At 38.4% G+C, this 20069-nt stretch overlaps 1 protein-coding gene across 1 annotated transcript in view; it reads right to left on the bottom strand.

The window, feature by feature from the left end:
• The window catches only part of LOC311287874 (erythroid membrane-associated protein-like), a gene marked incomplete at its 3' end in the record, with an annotated part of 177103 nt that extends 166368 nt beyond the window's left edge, over window positions 1-10735 (bottom strand). Inside the window, exons 1-2 of the mRNA XM_084404984.1 lie at window positions 10521-10735; window positions 10343-10399 (exon numbers count right to left, since the gene is read on the bottom strand). Of these exons, the coding sequence (XP_084261110.1) occupies window positions 10343-10397 (55 nt within the window). The 5' untranslated portion in view covers window positions 10398-10399; window positions 10521-10735. The remainder of the gene's footprint in view (window positions 1-10342; window positions 10400-10520) is intronic.
• Between the last annotated feature and the right edge of the window lie 9334 nt (window positions 10736-20069).

Genomic DNA, 20069 nt, shown 5'->3' with positions numbered 1-20069 from the left:
CGGTACTGACAGCATAGCCTCTATAGGACTGACAGGAAGAACGAAAGACTCGGACCCGAACCCGAAGACTTGAGAGGTGAACTAATCATTTCTCTTTCCGGGACTGACAGCATAGCCTCTATAGGACTGACAGGAAGAACGAAAGACTCGGACCCGAACCCGAAGACTTGAGAGGTGAACTAATCATTTGTCTTTCCGGGACTGACAGCATAGCCTCTATAGGACTGACAGGAAGAACGAAAGACTCGGACCAGAACCCGAAGACTTGAGAGGTGAACTAATCATTTCTCTTTCCGGGACTGACAGCATAGTCTCTATAAGACTGACAGGAAGAACGAAAGACTCGGACCCGAACCCGAAGACTTGAGAGGTGAACTAATCATTTGTCTTTCCGGGACTGACAGCATAGCCTCTATAGGACTGACAGGAAGAACGAAAGACTCGGACCAGAACCCGAAGACTTGAGAGGTGAACTAATCATTTCTCTTTCCGGGACTGACAGCATAGCCTCTATAGGACTGACAGGAAGAACGAAAGACTCGGACCCGAACCCGAAGACTTGAGAGGTGAACTAATCATTTCTCTTTCCGGGACTGACAGCATAGCCTCTATAGGACTGACAGGAAGAACGAAAGACTCGGACCCGAACCCGAAGACTTGAGAGGTGAACTAATCATTTGTCTTTCCGGGACTGACAGCATAGCCTCTATAGGACTGACAGGAAGAACGAAAGACTCGGACCAGAACCCGAAGACTTGAGAGGTGAACTAATCATTTCTCTTTCCGGTACTGACAGCATAGCCTCTATAGGACTGACAGGAAGAACGAAAGACTCGGACCCGAACCCGAAGACTCGAGAGATGAACTAATCATTTCTCTTTCCGGTACTGACAGCATAGTCTCTATAGGACTGACAGGAAGAACGAAAGACTCGGACCCGAACCCGAAGACTCGAGAGATGAACTAATCATTTCTCTTTCCAGGACTGACAGCATAGTCTCTATAGGACTGACAGGAAGAACGAAAGACTCAGACCAGAACCCGAAGACTCAAGAGGTGAACTAATCATTTCTCTTTCCGGTACTGACAGCATAGTCTCTATAGGACTGACAGGAAGAACGAAAGACTCGGACCCGAACCCGAAGACTCAAGAGGTGAACTAATCATTTCTCTTTCCGGTACTGACAGCATAGTCTCTATAAGACTGACAGGAAGAACGAAAGACTCAGACCAGAACCCGAAGACTCAAGAGGTGAACTAATCATTTCTCTTTCCGGTACTGACAGCATAGTCTCTATAGGACTGACAGGAAGAACGAAAGACTCGGACCCGAACCCGAAGACTCAAGAGGTGAACTAATCATTTCTCTTTCCGGTACTGACAGCATAGTCTCTATAAGACTGACAGGAAGAACGAAAGACTCAGACCAGAACCCGAAGACTCAAGAGGTGAACTAATCATTTCTCTTTCCGGTACTGACAGCATAGTCTCTATAAGACTGACAGGAAGAACGAAAGACTCAGACCAGAACCCGAAGACTCAAGAGGTGAACTAATCATTTCTCTTTCCAGGACTGACAGCATAGTCTCTATAAGACTGACAGGAAGAACGAAAGACTCAGACCAGAACCCGAAGACTCAAGAGGTGAACTAATCATTTCTCTTTCCGGTACTGACAGCATAGTCTCTATAAGACTGACAGGAAGAACGAAAGACTCAGACCAGAACCCGAAGACTCAAGAGGTGAACTAATCATTTCTCTTTCCGGGACTGACAGCATAGTCTCTATAGGACTGACAGGAAGAACGAAAGACTCAGACCAGAACCCGAAGACTCGAGAGATGAACTAATCATTTCTCTTTCCAGGACTGACAGCATAGTCTCTATAAGACTGACAGGAAGAACGAAAGACTCAGACCAGAACCCAAAGACTCGAGAGATGAACTAATCATTTCTCTTTCCGGGACTGACAGCATAGTCTCTATAGGACTGACGGGAAGAACGAAAGACTCAGACCAGAACCCGAAGTCATTTCTCTTTCCGGGACTGACAGCATAGTCTCTATAGGACTGACAGGAAGAACGAAAGACTCAGACCAGAACCCAAAGTCATTTGTCTTTCCGGGACTGACAGCATAGTCTCTATAGGACTGACAGGAAGAACGAAAGACTCGGACCAGAACCCGAAGACTCGAGAGATGAACTAATCATTTCTCTTTCCGGGACTGACAGCATAGTCTCTATAGGACTGACAGCATAGTCTCTATAGGACTGACAGGAAGAACGAAAGACTCGGACCAGAACCCGAAGACTCGAGAGATGAACTAATCATTTCTCTTTCCGGGACTGACAGCATAGTCTCTATAAGACTGACAGGAAGAACGAAAGACTCGGACCAGAACCCGAAGACTCGAGAGGTGAACTAATCATTTCTCTTTCCGGAACTGAAAGCATAGTCTCTATAGGAAGAACTGACGGGAAGAACGAAAGACTCAGACCCGAACCCGAAGACTCGAGAGATGAACTAATCATTTCTCTTTCCGGAACTGAAAGCATAGTCTCTATAGGAAGAACTGACGGGAAGAACGAAAGACTCGGACCAGAACCCGAAGACTCGAGAGGAGAAAGGAAAGGAGAAACCCTTTTAATGCACTCCGGCACTTTCACCAACAAATGGAAGTTTTATCTAATAAAACTAATAAGAAAGAAATCCCTAGGAACAGCATGATCGCAAAACAAACATAAGCGACCGTTTGCTGGCATTTTTGTTGTTTACTTGATTAATTAAAATCCAATCATCGATGTTTTACCAGAAGGTTTACAATAAAAAGTGATACATTGATATTAATGATTCCGGGACTGACAGCATAGTCTCTATAGGACTGACAGAAAAATATTGCAAGAATTAGATGCTTTGTTTCCAGACAAGACTTAGAGAAACTTGTTCATGCTTTCATCACCAGCAGGGTGGATTACTGTAATGGACTCCTCACTGGCCTTCCCAAAAAGACCATAAGACAGTTGCAGCTCATACAGAACGCTGCCGCCAGGATTCTGAGCAGAACCAGAACATATGAACATATCACACCAGTCCTCAGGTCTTTACACTGGCTCCCAGTTAGATTTAGGATTGATTTTAAAGTATTATTACTGGTATATAAATCATTCAATGGCCTAGGACCTCAATATATTGCAGATATGCTCACTGAATATAAACCCAACAGATCACTCAGATCATTAGGATCATATCAGCTTGAAATACCAAGGGTTCACTCTAAGCATGGCGAGTCCGCTTTTAGCTATTATGCCAGCCGCAGCTGGAACCAGCTTCCAGAAGAGATCAGATGTGCTCCTACAGTAGTCACTTTCAAATCCAGACTCAAAACACTTCTGTTTAGCTATGCATTTACTGAATGAGCACTGTGCCGCTGTTCGTCCGACTGTTTGTACTGTATTTTATTTTTTATTTTTCTAAACGGTTTTAATTATTCTTATTTCTTTTTATTATTTTAATTTCTTCTATGTAAAGCACTTTGAATTGCCATTGTGTATGAAATGTGCTATATAAATAAACTTGCCTTGCCGTGCCTTGCCGTGCCTTGCCTTAATGAATTAATTTATGTCAAAATTGCACATTAGCCACACAGAAATAAATTACCATTAGGTCTATTTCACAAAAGAAAGAGGACACACTTACTTATTCAGTCACGTCTGTTTCTGTTTATTTGGTAGTTACAGGACATAATTACATCACATTTAGAAAGAATGACCATTTCTATAAATATATGCCACCAAAAATACGACCTGAGGAGCTTTAGCACTCTCTCGAGTCCCAGTAGGCAAACGTTACAGTTATATTTCCAGTCAGGGAAAATAGAGGAAGCTCCCGAAAAAAAAGTTGCTTCATTTTATAGTCCGGTATAAAGAGACGTAGGCTACTGACAGATAAAATAAAAACATGATTGTGATAGCCATTATGATTTGTCTGATTTCTTCAAGCATTCACTATGTTTTTTTTACTATGCGTATCTTCAAGCGTAATTAGGCTACTGTTTACTATGGTAATGGTTAGCGTGCATAGACTTTTGAATCGCAAATAAATATTTCTACCTTATACGGTGATCAGAATCCACATCGGATCACAAACAGAAGGCATTCAAACATGAAAGTGAGTTAAATGATTTTAAAAGTCTGTAATGCTGACAGAATCATCTGGCGCTGGCGTCTCCAGACTCAGGTAAACTCCGCCTCTGTTCGTAACCACTCGCCAGCCCGAGCTGGCCCGCTTTGGCCCTAGGTATTCGACGGTCCAGAAATCCTGGCCGTTGGCAAACATGCCAGTGTGGGCCCACTGTGGGTAAGTGTGGGTTTTCTGTGGGACAGTGTGGGCAAGGGCAAACCCTTTGCGGCCCACAGTGGGCTTGCCAAAGAAAACCCACATGGGCCCCTAGTGGGTTAGCCCATACGGGGCCCATAGCAGTTTTACCCATTTGGGCCCCCATTAGGATTTACCCTGGGCAACCCACTGTGGGACCATAGTTTGAACCATTTAATTAATTTTATACTCGTATGGCCAACTCTCTCTTTATTAAAAAATGGTAACACTTTATAATAAGGTTTTCATTTTGTTAGCTGTAATATTTAATTAACTTAATTAGGTAAAGTTATAATAGAAGTAAAACATTTAGGCCACGAAATACTATTCATTCATTTAATATCATTAATGATATAATTTCTTTTGAATATATAAATTTCATCAGAACGTTTGTCCATACAGATACTGTAAATATTTGACTGAAATATTATTAAATATTTTAATTTTTTTCTCCCTTTTCCTTGTGTGTAATCAGATAATTGGTACTGTTCTGTGTAAGTATTCTGTTGGAATCACTGTCTAAAAACATTCTCAGTTTAGATTTGTCATAGACATTTACAAAAACTTTCTTTGCACCATATAAATAACTGTATTTTCATAAACATTTTGCTTATGTTATGTTAATATTTTGGGAATCAAATTTTTGAAATGAGATGTTCCTCACCCCCTGAACAAATACTGTATTTGAAATGTTGTTTGTCCTCTCTCTTTTCAGTATTTATTGCCATCTAATCCTGATTGCAGAATTGAGCTCCAACCCCAGTTAAGCAGACCTGAACCAGTTGATCGAGGTCTTCAGGATCAGCAGACACTACAGATAGGCTGGAGCTAAACTCCTCCATGACAAGGACTGGACACCACTGCTGTAAGTGATCCGTCTAGTCATGTTCAGAACATTTTGCAGGGGATCTCAGCTCTGGCCCTTGAGGACCACGGTCCTGCAGACTTAAGCACCAGCCCTGGTCCAGCACGCCTGGACAAGCTAATCAAGCTCTTTTGGTCAAAAGAGCAAGTGAGATTGATCAGGTCTGGACATAAACTACAAGACATAAAAGTGCACTTCGAGGACCAGAGTTGAGAACTCCTGACATATTAATTAGTCAATAATCACTGATGAAAAAATAATTATTTTTATTTGTATAGATTGATGTAATATTTGACTAATATTCAGTTGTCTTCTCTTTTTTCCTTAATTGTGATGTGTGTCAAACAGCTAAATAAACCCAAAAGAGAGCCACTCAGGCACAGATCACTCTTTTTCTGTGTAAGTACATTTTTGACTGTCACATTCCCTCTATTTGTTTAAAATAAAAATGACATATTCAGGCTGCAAGTTAAAGCTATCAATGATTTATTGATAAAGACATTAAAAGGTTTGTTCTTCATGTTGTTCCAAACATGTATTATTTACTTTTTTCTGTGGAATGCAAAAGAAGATATGTTGAATTATGTTTAATCTGTTTTGTTCATACAATGAAAAGCCCATTGGATCCCATTGACTTTTTATTGAGTCATTTTTCAAAATATCATCTTTTTCCCTGAGGTGGAAATGTCCTAACCCTTGGGAAAACACAAGTGTAAATTAAACTTGGAACAACCCTTGTTAACATTTCAATTGTTGTTTTTTTCTCACTTTAGATGCTGACACAAAAATCAGCCAGGCCGCAGCATCCGAAGGGGTTGATCCTGATCCTGTTAAATCATAATGCAAGAGACTGGGATGGTGGAAGGAGCAGAAGAACCAGAAGACTTGAGATCTGGCAAAGATCTTCTGGTATCCGAGGGGATTGATTTATTTTATTAGAGGATTCATAATCCACCAATGTGTTGTGATGTGGTTTTATACGTTTTTTTTTTTTTTTTTTTACTCAAAATCTATTTAAAATAAATGCTGCTCTTTTGACAGTTCTGTTCAAACGTTCCTGAATTATTTTTTTTCACGATTTACATGCTGACGACTGGATGCTGGCTACTGTAATAAATTATTAATATAAATTTTTAACATCCCAGGAATAATTACTTTGTAAAATAGATTAAAACAGAAAACAGTTATTTTAAGATGCAACAATATTTCAGAATATTACTCTTTTTAATGTATTTATTAAATAAATGTAGCTTTGATGAGATGAAGGGATTTCTTTCAAAAGTATTTAAAAAATGTTACTGACCCCAAACTTCTGAACGGTAATGTATTGTTTGTATATATATATTTTACATGACTGTGAATAAATGAAATTATTTGAAACATATGACTTCTAATGTACTACTTTGACTTTCAACAAGTGCAATTATTTTGCATGTATTGTGGCATATACAAAGTACAACCAAACTAATCTTGTTGTTTGTTAAGGCCACAGGTATATTACAACACATCTTTGCATTGTTCGCAGTATGCCCACACTTTTTCCTAGTGTACCCACAGTATGCCCACACTTCTCACAGTGTACCCACAGTATGCCCACACTTAACCCAATGTACACACAGTATACCCAAACTTTGCTGTGGGCCAGCCCACAGTGAGCCCACACTTTGGGCTGTCCCGATGGGGCCCTACCTGGGCCCCATAGTGTGGGGCCCACATGTGCCCCGCATTTCACGCCGGTATCTGGGCCCACAATGGGCTGCCCGCAAGGGCCCCTAAGGGGTTTGCTGTGGGCCCACAACTGGCCCCAATGGGGGCCCACTCTACTTAGTGTGGGCTAGCCCACAGTCAGCCCACACTTTAGGCTGTCCCGATGGGGCCCCACCTGGGCCCACTAGTGTGGGGCCCACATGTCCCCCAGCATTTCACGCCGGTATCTGGGCCCACAGTGGGCTGCCCGCAAGGGCCCCATTCGGGCCCCAAAGGAGCATGTTTGCTGGGTGATCAAGTCCCGGAAGTGACAGTGGAAACGCGACTGGCCCTGGCCCGACAGTGGAAACATGGCTATTGATAGCTCTGTAATTCTGTCTGTATTTGTCTGTCCATGAAATGTGTGATATATCATAAGCAACAGCATATATATTCGATCAGGGGCGGCTGGCCAATAGAGGGCGCTAGGGCGCTGGAGAAATCGCCCCAGAGAGGCGGGTCTGTGGAGCAGCTTAGCCAATTGCTGATTTAAGATATACATGTTTGACATAAACTGTAGCCAATCAGCGAGCTCAAATCTAGTCAGCTATGGGTGCTTCTGTTAGCGCCCCAAGCTGCGCGTGCCAGTGCTCATGCACGCCTATCTCCATCAGACAACGGTCTATCGGCCTGGCTAGGATGCAGTCATGCTAATGCCTTGTTTTGCTTTCCGTGATTACTTTTTAAAACAACAGGGACAGATCCAACATGGACAGTTAGCGAAGTGAGGGACCTTTCTGAGAAAGTAACTAAACTTTTTGAGTTAAATTTCAAATGCAAATGGAAAGTTTGTGCAATTTGTTTGTTTTTGTGTAAGAATGCTTCAGTCTTGTAATATGGCATTAAATAATTACTGACTTTTTCACAGAGCACTGGTATCATGCAGTTTGTCTTAAATTGTGTTTGGGTGGTTAATACTAATAATTATTTGTAATTTTTTTATTATTTTTCGTCTTACAAAGATATGTAAAGGCAGTGGTTCTCAAACTGGGTTTGTGGTGGTTCTCAAACCGTGATGTGACAGCAGGGGGTGCGGGAACAAAATGCTGAATTTAGCCGTTTCTTTAATACTATCTCATTTTAAAATAAGATTTAAACTGAGCATGCATTTCTCTCAGGTTAAATGCTGTAAATACATGACATCCGATCAAATTACCTCATCTTTTGCGGTCAAAACTTTCTGCATTTAAGCAGTGTGTATAGGCTATATGACGACAGGTCTCGTACAGATTGCTGCCTCAGCAAATCGCGCTATTCTGCCGTTCTCGACAATGTAGGGTAGAGTGGGGGAAAACGCCCCCCTTAAGGAAAATGTGACATTACAGTGAAACAAAACATAAATGTGACTAGAATTGCCATCCCGGTTTTGAGTGACTATGGCAGGAGTTATTCACCAAATATTAAAATTGCTCAGCCTTCATAATTAATTAGTATTTTCACTGAAAATATTTTTGTACAAAGGGGGCGTTTTGCCCCAGCGGTGGGGTAAAACGCCCCCCCCCCCCCCCAAGGTGGGGTAAAATGCCCCCTTTCTTACCAACCAGTTTGCTTCATAGATCAACAGCAAAATGAACAGACAATAGTTTTTAATCTCTAAAGGTAAAAGGCAAGTAATGTATCAACATGTATATATATTAATATTTATTTCAGCAATGTTCAAAATAGGCAAAATTAACTACCTTCCATCAGTGAGCTAACTGTGCTAGCAAGCTAGCTAGTTAATGCTCACTTGAGGTAATTTTTTCATGTTTTGTTCAAATATTTAGATTTTACCACCTAGTTATACTGCATTAAGTGTAAAACAAAGGATTTGATAGACAGAAATATTTTATTATAGTAATTATGATAGAGAAACTATGCCCCCAGGGGGGGGGGGGGGCGTTTTACCCCTCAGCGTAGGGGGCGTTTTACCCCACAAGCTATGAGTTTTTAAAAAAATGTTTAATTTTTAAAATATAATTATATTCCTTATAAATAATATATGATCTCAAACTACAGACTTCACTATTCATCTATCATACATCACTGCGATATCCTGCAGAACAATATTCTCTTAAACACTTATTTACTAATATCTGAAAATTATAGCATTTACCCTGTAATCCTCTTCTCTTCAAATGTGTCGCTGGTGTCAGCTTCTCCATAGAGATCTGTATATCCCCGTTATCAGCGTAGTGCATAGCAACAGTAAAAATGTATCTTAACTACTTCTAGTTGTTATTTTGGGAAAAACAGGTGGGGGGCGTTTTCCCCCACTCTACCCTACGTTACCTTTGTAAAAGCAGGGATTTTTAAGTTAGCACTTACTAGCATGAAGAACAAATATAGACACAGGCTGTGCATGGAGATCGATATTCAAACTCTCTTCGATACAATGACATACCCTGTTTGAGTTCCTGTGTTTAATGTTGATCACATATGAAGATACACACGATTGTGAATATGACATTGATTTTATACAACAGTTCAACAAACGAAATATTAATATTTAGTGATGTTCATTTTCAACGCAGTTGTCAGTATTTTTACAATAAATGAATAGCTCCAATGAAAGCCACAGCAGAACTGCAGCACACAGCCATGATTGTGAACGAATCTTTAGAGTCAATGATTAATTCATAAATACAGCCACATGCTTCGTTACTGAATAACTGACTCGATGACTCATCACCTAGCCTACTGGCGGTTTAAATTTAATATTTAAAAGCATCACTTCGTTTTTACCATCATTGCATATTTATCTATTTAACTTTTTTTTTTTTTTATTCAAAGCATTATTTATTTTATAAAGGTATTTGTAAAGGTAAAAATGCACTTGAAAAAATCGATTTAAGGGGGCAAATATTGTCCCTTACTGGAAAAGGAGTGACTGAAGAGTGGGGGTAAGCAGAAGGATATTAACCTAACCCTCTTGGGGTACAACCCTAAAAAGTTTGAGAACCACTGCGTTAAGGAATAGAACAAAATAAACATCAAAGCACAATACACATACCAAGGGCAGAAAGTAGGCCTAATACTCCCATGGTTACCAGACTATTATGACAGCCCCACCTAAGATATTTTTCACCAGCCGCCACTGTATTCGATACTAAGAAAAGTGTTATGGTGAAGAGTGTGAAAAATGTGTTTTATCTTGATATCTTTTTCACGTTTTTCATGATAAAAAACGTGACTTTAGCCTACAGAAAATTATTTCACAAACCCCCTGGCACTTGAGAACTGTAATAAAAAATAGAACGCTATAATAAAACACATTTTTATTATTATTATTAAAATTATTTATAAAAATTCTTAAAATTATCCATATTAAGCTCCATATAAACTGAATGAAATCCAAACCTGTTTGTTTTGTTCTTACCAGAAGTCTCTATGAGGAGATTCACCAGTAAAGCGATGATAATATTCGACATCATTCCTGTGAAAATACAGACAGACTCAAATAAAACAAACTCTGAGGGATTTCTCCCTCAAACACGCGAATAATATGAGAGAAATATGATCAGACTGTCGTGTTCAACGAGGAAACAGAAACTCACCGGAGACAGAGACCCGTCAGTTAAATCACAGTAATCTGGTTGGTTTAGATGAATATGAGCTGTTCAACACAATAATAGAGTCGAAATAAACGATAAAATAGACGAAAATCAGAATGTATGAAGCGTGCTCCCGATTTCCTCCTTTAGGATACTTTCACTTTCTATAGATAGCGCGATCCCAATAAAACAGACGTCATCAGATGTAGAATAACGCTTATATTCAGTTTAATTCTGTTAGATGTGTTTTTGTGTAATAATCTTTGCGGTGTGAACATGCAGTGTGTGTTTTGGCGATTGATGGAAAACCGTGTAGAGGGATTTTTCCCTCATGGATGACTTTAGAAAAAGGTTTCCAGGATAGGAAAAGCCTGCAGTGTGCGATATTGTAGATCAATATGGATCGATGATCAGGACGACAGAGACGACGCTCCCTTAAAAACAGAGAGATTCATAATTTAACATGGCTGAGCGTTTAGCAAACATGATGATAGGCTACATAATTATGAATATTTTGTTAGTGAAAATAAATATTAATTTAGATGCAGTAGAAAACTTATACGTCACTGAACTCCTTTTGAAGACGTCATTCGTTTGGAGGAGGAGGAGGAGAGAAGCTTCATCAGCCTGTTCTTCTGCTCATGGTAACATTAATCTAGAGATCCGGGTTTGCATTTAGTTTGACCCTGTTTAAGTGAACAATCTGATCTTTCCTGTTAAAGGGTTTAATCTGATCTTCAAATAGGGTTATAGATGGATTTATTCAATCTTTTTTATTATTAATAAAAGTGTTTGGAGATCTTCAGAGATTGAGATGAAATTATGGTTCATTTTAATTGATATATTAAGGTAAATACACTCAAAAAATTACTCTTTAAACTAACTTAATTCAAGTATGGACAGTGTTTACACACAAGCAAATCATTTTTAACTATCATTAAAGGTATAGCGGAGGATCTTTCCGAATTTTAGATAAGACCCGCCCTCTCCACTTTTTGAATAAGTTTGATTGATTCACCAGTATGATTGACAATTAGGAGGACCAATAGTATAGGTGATCCACCCGGAAGTAAAAAATCCTGCGCTATATACCTTTAATGGAATTTTTTGAATCTATGTAAACTCCTTGTGTTGTGAATCTGTGTGAAATAGTAATGTCCAACCACATCACTTCCCTGTAACTTAAACAGGTTAAGTTTAGTGAACATGCTTTAGTTTATTTAAAACTGCACTGAAAAATTAAAGTGTGTAGGATTTATATGATTTCTCAAATGACTTTCTAGACTACCACTAGCTAATTATAGCAGTTAATAACATTTAAATTGTTAAGATTTATATGTTTCTCCAACCACAATAATTAAACTTATTTTAATCAGTCCACAACCTAACCAAATGCTCCACTCTTCTCCACAATGGCAACCCACTGTAATTTAAATGGTTCTAATAATTCCAATGTAATTGAACATTAAACACAATTACACACTATCAAGTCTTCCCCTTTCCTCATTTTCTCAAAAACGCATAATAACACTTAATTTCAACGTTTATTCTCTCTTAATTCAGCTATATGCAAAAATATATGCTATATATAACGCATCCCTGATGTGCCAGCCTCATCAGCCCTGTGAAGGCCTCAACGACACGACCAATCTGACCTCTGACCTGTAACGCTGCCTGGATCATAATCATACACTGTTCGCTCGTTGGCCAGAGGAGAACTGGCCCCGACTGAGCCTGGGTTCTCCCAAGGGTTTTTTCTCCATTCTGTCACTGATGGAGTTTTGGTTCCTTGCCACTGTTGCCTTGGCTTTCGTCTTGCTTAGTTGGGGACATTTAATATTCAACAATATTATTGATATGCCTTACTTAAGGTGGACAATGACGCAATTTTCTTCAAGAAACAAACTTTGTTGTATTATTTTCATGTTATCAATGTGAAGCTGCTTTGATACAATCTGTATTGTAAAAAGCTATATAAATAAAGGTGACTTGACTTGACAGAGATCACTGTCACCTGTCACCAATCTCCACTGATCATCATCCAGCACTATATAACTCTTCCCACTGCAGTTCATCATGGTCTGGTCTCGTCGTTCCCTCAAAGAACACTTACCTGACTCCTTACCTACACGATACCTACATGATACCTATGATACCTACATGATACCTACACGTTACCTACATGATACCTACACGTTACCTACACGATACCTATGATACCTACACGATACCTACGCGATACCTACCAGTATGATTTGAACTTAAAAAATCTCATTCGAGAATTGAGCCAAAGCGAAAAACTGTAGTTTACTCTGAGCATCTTGTTCTGTGGAATCACCCTCAGCCATCTGTATCAGACTTGATCATTGTGTGGTTTATGTAATTAACACAGAAAAATCAATCAATGTACATTTCAATGTTTTATGAAAGAAATGTAAGAACGCAAAGTACAATGATCATCTGTTAAACATCAAAAGTATTTGATCAAGGAACCTTTAATTATTTTTTTTATTAAACATGAAATGCATCATGTTGCTCCATTCATATACAGTATAAAGAAATATTTTGAACATAATATTTTGTGACCCTTGATCTTGAAGGCATGAAGACTTTTGTTCCTCCTGTAAGACTGAGCATTCAGATGGAAACATCACAAGCAGTTTGTCGTAAGAGCCAACAATATTCATAATACACAAGTTTAGAGTCGGACCACAGATTAATACACAGATTAGGGAAATTAAATGCAGGGAAGTATAAAGTATAGTTATAGTAAGTTCATGTGTTTCTGGTTTATGTGTTAGTAACAGAGAGGATGAAGAACTCTTTAATATGTGAGAAATGTAAAAACAACTCACTTCATCATCTCTGTTTTCAGACACTAGATGAATGTGGGAAATAAACTGAGGTTACAATTCCAGTTTACATTTGGATTTGGCATCTGGAAAAGCATCTTTGTCAGTATCTGTGCACATGCTTCATTCTGTCTAAACACACTGGATTAGTCAGTCAAGCTTCTGAGCTGTTACTCAGTAAAGGTTCACTGGACTCTACAGGTTCTGGATAATCCAGAATTATAAGTGGACTCGGATCTCCTACACCTGGATTAAACAGCGGAACGACTGATCCAGTGAATCTGATCCTCATGGTCAGCAGATGTTTCCTCTCTTTGACATTGTAAAATGACAGCTGACCGTCATCATAATCTAACAGAACTCCCAGTTGTTCAGGTCTCAGCGTCACTGAGAGTTTAACTGGTGGATCAGTGTTGGTGAAAAAGCCATTAGGACCGTCTGAACACAAGAACCAGTAACCGCGTGATGGAGTTAAAGCAGATCTGTTCTTTAAGCGAAAAAATCTATATTCCTCCACACCAGTTAACCAGTAGTTTTTAGGAGGAGTATTTTCTCGTGCCAAATCAACCTCCCAATAGTGACGTCCAGATGTAAATCTTTGAGCTCCAAATGCACATAATTGATATGGAAATCCCTCTCCAGTGTGTTTATATCCTGGAGCGTCACTCACTGTTTTACGGTTCTCAGTGATCATCAGACCTGAATGTGAACGCCAAGGATCAATAGTGATCTGAACTGTGAAGAAAACAATGCAACAATTATTAATACACTTCAAGCTGTGTGAGATCATATTTACAAATATGTGCATATATGACTAAAGATGATGAAATATATATAACTGAGATGATGTCATACCTGCATGTTTCCTCAGGTCTTCTATATTTGTGTCTCCCACAACTAAAATGAAAAATAATTTGAGACTTTAGAGAAAGAAATCTACTCCTGTATCTGTATCATCAATATATAACAGAAATTATCAGTTTTTATCAACTTTTATGAATTGTTAATTCCCCATAATGAAGTTGTATATTTGATTATGTCGTCACCTTCATTTATATAGCTTTTAACAGAGTGTTTCAAAGCGGCTTTACAGAGATAATAGGAGATTACAGTAACAGAGATTGTTTTGGCTTTACAGCAGCTCTATAATAAAGTTATTGTCCAGCTAAAGTTAGTTTTGACTGATTCACTTCCGTTGCAAAGATCATTAGTTATTAACCAGCACTGTTCAAACAGAAAATCCTTAATGCAATCCAGCCACTCATTTGCACAAAAAAGTGCCTGGTGGCTCGAGAACTCAAACCATGAAATAGGATCCAAGGTACAAACCTTGAAAAATGTCTAATACAGCATTTTGTATCTTTTGTAACCAGATTTATCCCGACAACGTTTTATCTGTACAGAGGTAAAGGGAAGGGAAGGAGGCACATATTGCAATTCTTGATGGACAGATGCACTTTTATGATGGATAGATGCACTTTTATGATGATAGATGAACTTTTATGATGGATAGATGCACTTTTATGATGGATAGATGCACTTTAATGATGGATAGATGCACTTTATGATGGATAGATGCACTTTTATGATGGATAGATGCACTTTTATGATGGATAGATGAACTTTTATGATGGATAGATGCACTTTTATGATGGATAGATGCACTTTAATGATGGATAGATGCACTTTATGATGGATAGATGCACTTTTATGATGGATAGATGCACTTTATGATGGATAGATGCACTTTATGATGGATAGATGCACTTTTATGATGGATATATGCACTTTTATGATGGATAGATGCACTTTATGATGGATAGATGCACTTTTATGATGGACAGATGCACTTTATGATGGATAGATGCACTTTTATGATGGACAGATGCACTTTATGATGGATAGATGCACTTTATGATGGATAGATGCACTTTTATGATGGATAGATGCACTTTTATGATGGATAGATGCACTTTAATGATGGACAGATGCACTTTTATGATGGATATATGCACTTTTATGATGGACAGATGCACTTTTATGATGGATATATGCACTTTTATGATGGACAGATGCACTTTAATGATGGACAGATGCACTTTTATGATGGATATATGCACTTTTATGATGGATATATGCACTTTTATGATGGACAGATGCACTTTTATGATGGATATATGCACTTTTATGATGGATAGATGCACTTTAATGATGGACAGATGCACTTTTATGATGGATATATGCACTTTTATGATGGACAGATGCACTTTTATGATGGACAGATGAACTTTTATGATGGACAGATGCACTTTTATGATGGATAGATGCACTTTAATGATGGACAGATGCACTTTTATGATGGATATATGCACTTTTATGATGGATAGATGCACTTTTTATGATGGATAGATGCACTTTTATGATGGATAGATGCACTTTTATGATGGATAGATGCACTTTATGATGGATAGATGCACTTTATGATGGATAGATGCACTTTTATGATGGATAGATGCACTTTATGATGGATAGATGCACTTTTATGATGGATAGATGCACTTTAATGATGGACAGATGCACTTTTATGATGGATATATGCACTTTTATGATGGACAGATGCACTTTTATGATGGATATATGCACTTTTATGATGGACAGATGCACTTTAATGATGGACAGATGCACTTTTATGATGGATAGATGCACTTTAATGATGGACAGATGCACTTTTATGATGGATATATGCACTTTTATGATGGACAGATGCACTTTTATGATGGATAGATGCACTTTTATGATGGACAGATGCACTTTTATGATGGATAGATGCACTTTTATGATGGATAGATGAACTTTTATTTTGGATAGATGCACTTTTATGATGGACAGATGCACTTTAATGATGATAGATGCACTTTTATGATGGACAGATGCACTTTAATGATGATAGATGCACTTTTATGATGGACAGATGCACTTTTATGATGGATAGATGCACTTTTATGATGGATAGATGCACTTTAATGATGGACAGATGCACTTTTATGATGGACAGATGCACTTTTATGATGGATAGATGCACTTTTATGATGGACAGATGCACTTTTATGATGGATAGATGCACTTTAATGATGGATAGATGCACGTTTATGATGGATAGATGCACTTTTATGATGGACAGATGAACTTTTATGATGGAGAGATGCACTTTAATGATGATAGATGCACTTTTATGATGGACAGATGCACTTTAATGATGGACAGATGCACGTTTATGATGGACAGATGCACTTTTATGATGGATAGATGCACTTTTATGATGGACAGATGCACTTTTATGATGGATAGATGCACTTTTATGATGGACAGATGAACTTTTATTTTGGATAGATGCACTTTAATGATGGATAGATGCACTTTTATGATGGATAGATGCACTTTTATGATGGACAGATGCACTTTTATGATGGATAGATGAACTTTTATTTTGGATAGATGCACTTTTATGATGGATAGATGCACTTTTATGATGGAGAGATGCACTTTAATGATGGATAGATGCACTTTTATGATGTATAGATGCACTTTTATGATGGATAGATGCACTTTAATGATGGATAGATGCAGTTTTATGATGGAGAGATGCACTTTTATGATGGAGAGATGCACTTTAATGATGGATAGATGCACTTTTATGATGTATAGATGCACTTTTATGATGGAGAGATGCACTTTAATGATGGATAGATGCACTTTTATGATGGAGAGATGCACTTTAATGATGGATAGATGCACTTTTATGATGGATAGATGAACTTTTATGATGGATAGATGCACTTTTATGATGGATAGATGAACTTTTATTTTGGATAGATGCACTTTAATGATGGATAGATGCACTTTTATGATGGACAGATGCACTTTTATGATGGATAGATGCACTTTTATGATGGATAGATGAACTTTTATTTTGGATAGATGCACTTTAATGATGGATAGATGAACTTTTATGATGGACAGATGCACTTTTGTGATGGATAGATGCACTTTTATGATGGACAGATGCACTTTTATTTTGGATAGATGCACTTTAATGATGGATAGATGCACTTTTATGATGGATAGATGAACTTTTATGATGGATAGATGCACTTTTATGATGGATAGATGCACTTTTATTTTGGATAGATGCACTTTTATGATGGATAGATGCACTTTTATGATGGATAGATGAACTTTTATTTTGGATAGATGAACTTTTATGATGGATAGATGAACTTTTATGATGGATAGATGCACTTTTATGATGGATAGATGAACTTTTATTTTGGATAGATGCACTTTTATGATGGATAGATGCACTTTTATGATGGATAGATGCACTTTTATGATGGATAGATGAACTTTTATTTTGGATAGATGAACTTTTATGATGGATAGATGCACTTTTATGATGGATAGATGAACTTTTATTTTGGATAGATGCACTTTTATGATGGATAGATGAACTTTTATTTTGGATAGATGCACTTTTGTGATGGATAGATGCACTTTTATGATGGACAGATGAACTTTTATGATGGACAGATGCACTTTTATGATGGATAGATGAACTTTTATTTTGGATAGATGCACTTTTGTGATGGATAGATGCACTTGTATGATGGACAGATGCACTTTTATGATGATAGATGCACTTTTATGGACTTCAAAACAGAAACAGCAATTCGCTGATATTATAAAGCTTGGAAGAGCCAGGACATTTTTTTATATAACTCTGATTGTACTCGTCTGAAAGAAGAAAGTCATATACACCTAGGATGAGTTGAGTGTGAGTAAATCAATTTTTGGGTATAAAAATTACCCAAAACATACCCATACCACATACCACCTTATTTAATTTTTATACATTTTTTCCATTTAAATATCGGTTTGTTGTGTATTGTTAATTATGTTTATTTCTCTGAGTGTGTGCCCTCTATAGGCGAGAGGGGAAAAGTTGTATAAAGGATAGGCCACCCCTGACAGGAAGGGGGCGCTGGTGCAAGAGCACACAGTCTTTTGACTGTGCACATGGAGCTAGGGTGGCATGGTGCAACAAACCTGCAAGCGGCCTAAAAGTTGTTTGTTTTGTTTTATTTTACAATGCATCTTAATTTTTGATTTAATAAACTTCAGTTATTTGTTTGGAACATCAACACGCCTATCTGGATCTATTTATGGTACTTTGCACGCGTCAGAATCATAGCATCAGCATCTCCCACAGTGGACAAGAAACAAGGGCTAAAAATAGGAAACTTGTTTTTACCACTAAAACCAACATGTCAATAAAGGTTACAGGTCAGGTTCCCTGACTCATCTTGGACATCTTAAACCACCTTTAACAAGTATAATTGGGTACTGCGCCTTTAAGGTGGAGCGCACTCTGTTACTCCCTCACTCAGTGTGGCTAGTCGGTGTGAGGAGCGCAAGCTGTGAACATCGCATGTGTGTGTGCAGGCCCGTTGTGTTTTTCAAGTGTGCTCTTATCCTGCTTTTTTATATTCAGAAACGCAGATGTTGGTATGTTAACTGCCCGTGTGTGTGTGATCGAAGACGACACCGATAATAAATCACCACTGTGGAATATCAGCTACGTTGTACGTGAGTCTTTGCTTACACCTGACCACAACCATTCAGGCATGCTATCCGCCCTTTTGTGAGGACAAAAAGCGTTACACACCTTTCTGTGTTTTTAATACCAGCATACAGTTTCGAAAGAACCAATTGGGATGTCTTCGACAATCAGGATTTGGAGGTGTACCCATCAACAGTACTCTGTTTGAAGAACTGTGTCAATTAAGAACTGTGTCGACAATGTCACTGTCGACAAACGCATCCGGATTTACTCCAACCAGAAGCCCTGGATGACTAGAGAGGTCAGGACCCGCTTAAAAGGCCATAATTCTGCCTCCAGGTCCAGAGACAAAGCCCTCTATACAGTGCAGCCAGAGCTAACAGCTTTAAAGCCACAGCTTTACAGCAGCTCTAGAATAAAGTTTACATTTACATTTATTCATTTAGCTGACGCTTATATCCAAAGCGACTTACAATTGCTATATATGTCAGAGGTCGCACGCCTCTGGAGCAACTAGGGCTCAGGGACACATTGGTGTCTCACAGTGGATTCGAACCCGGGTCTCTCACACCAAAGGCATGTGTCTTATCCATTGCGCCAATAGCTTTACACTGCACGCTGTCCAAAGAGCAGGAAATATTTTAAAGGATCCTTTCCATCTGGGACATCATTTGTTTGAATTGCTGCCCTCTGGTAAATGTTTTAGGTCCATCAAATCGCGGACCAATAGACTCAAGAACAGTTTTTACCCCAGCGCCATACAAGAGTTGAACACTGCCAGCACACACACACACACACACACACACACACACACACACACACACACCTACACACACTCATAAACTGAGAAATCACCAATCTGAGGGGGCATGTTATATCTCATCCTATACAAGGTTAACAACACCCTCTGTATATCTCAGTGTGTCTACTTAGTATACGTTTACACTATATTATTCAAATTCGGTTACATTCTGTTGCACTTACCTCTCTTTCATTGTGTGCAATCTCATGCAGTACTTACTGCTTACTGTGCAATATTTGACTGTTCGCCTTACTTGTACTGGTTTTGTGCGTATTGTTTTT

This window comes from Rutilus rutilus (assembly GCF_951802725.1).
Source record: "Rutilus rutilus genome assembly, chromosome: 3".
Taxonomy (NCBI): Eukaryota; Metazoa; Chordata; class Actinopteri; order Cypriniformes; family Leuciscidae; genus Rutilus; species Rutilus rutilus.
Note: the sequence above shows the minus strand (reverse complement) of the source record. Positions and strands in the feature narration are given on the sequence as shown.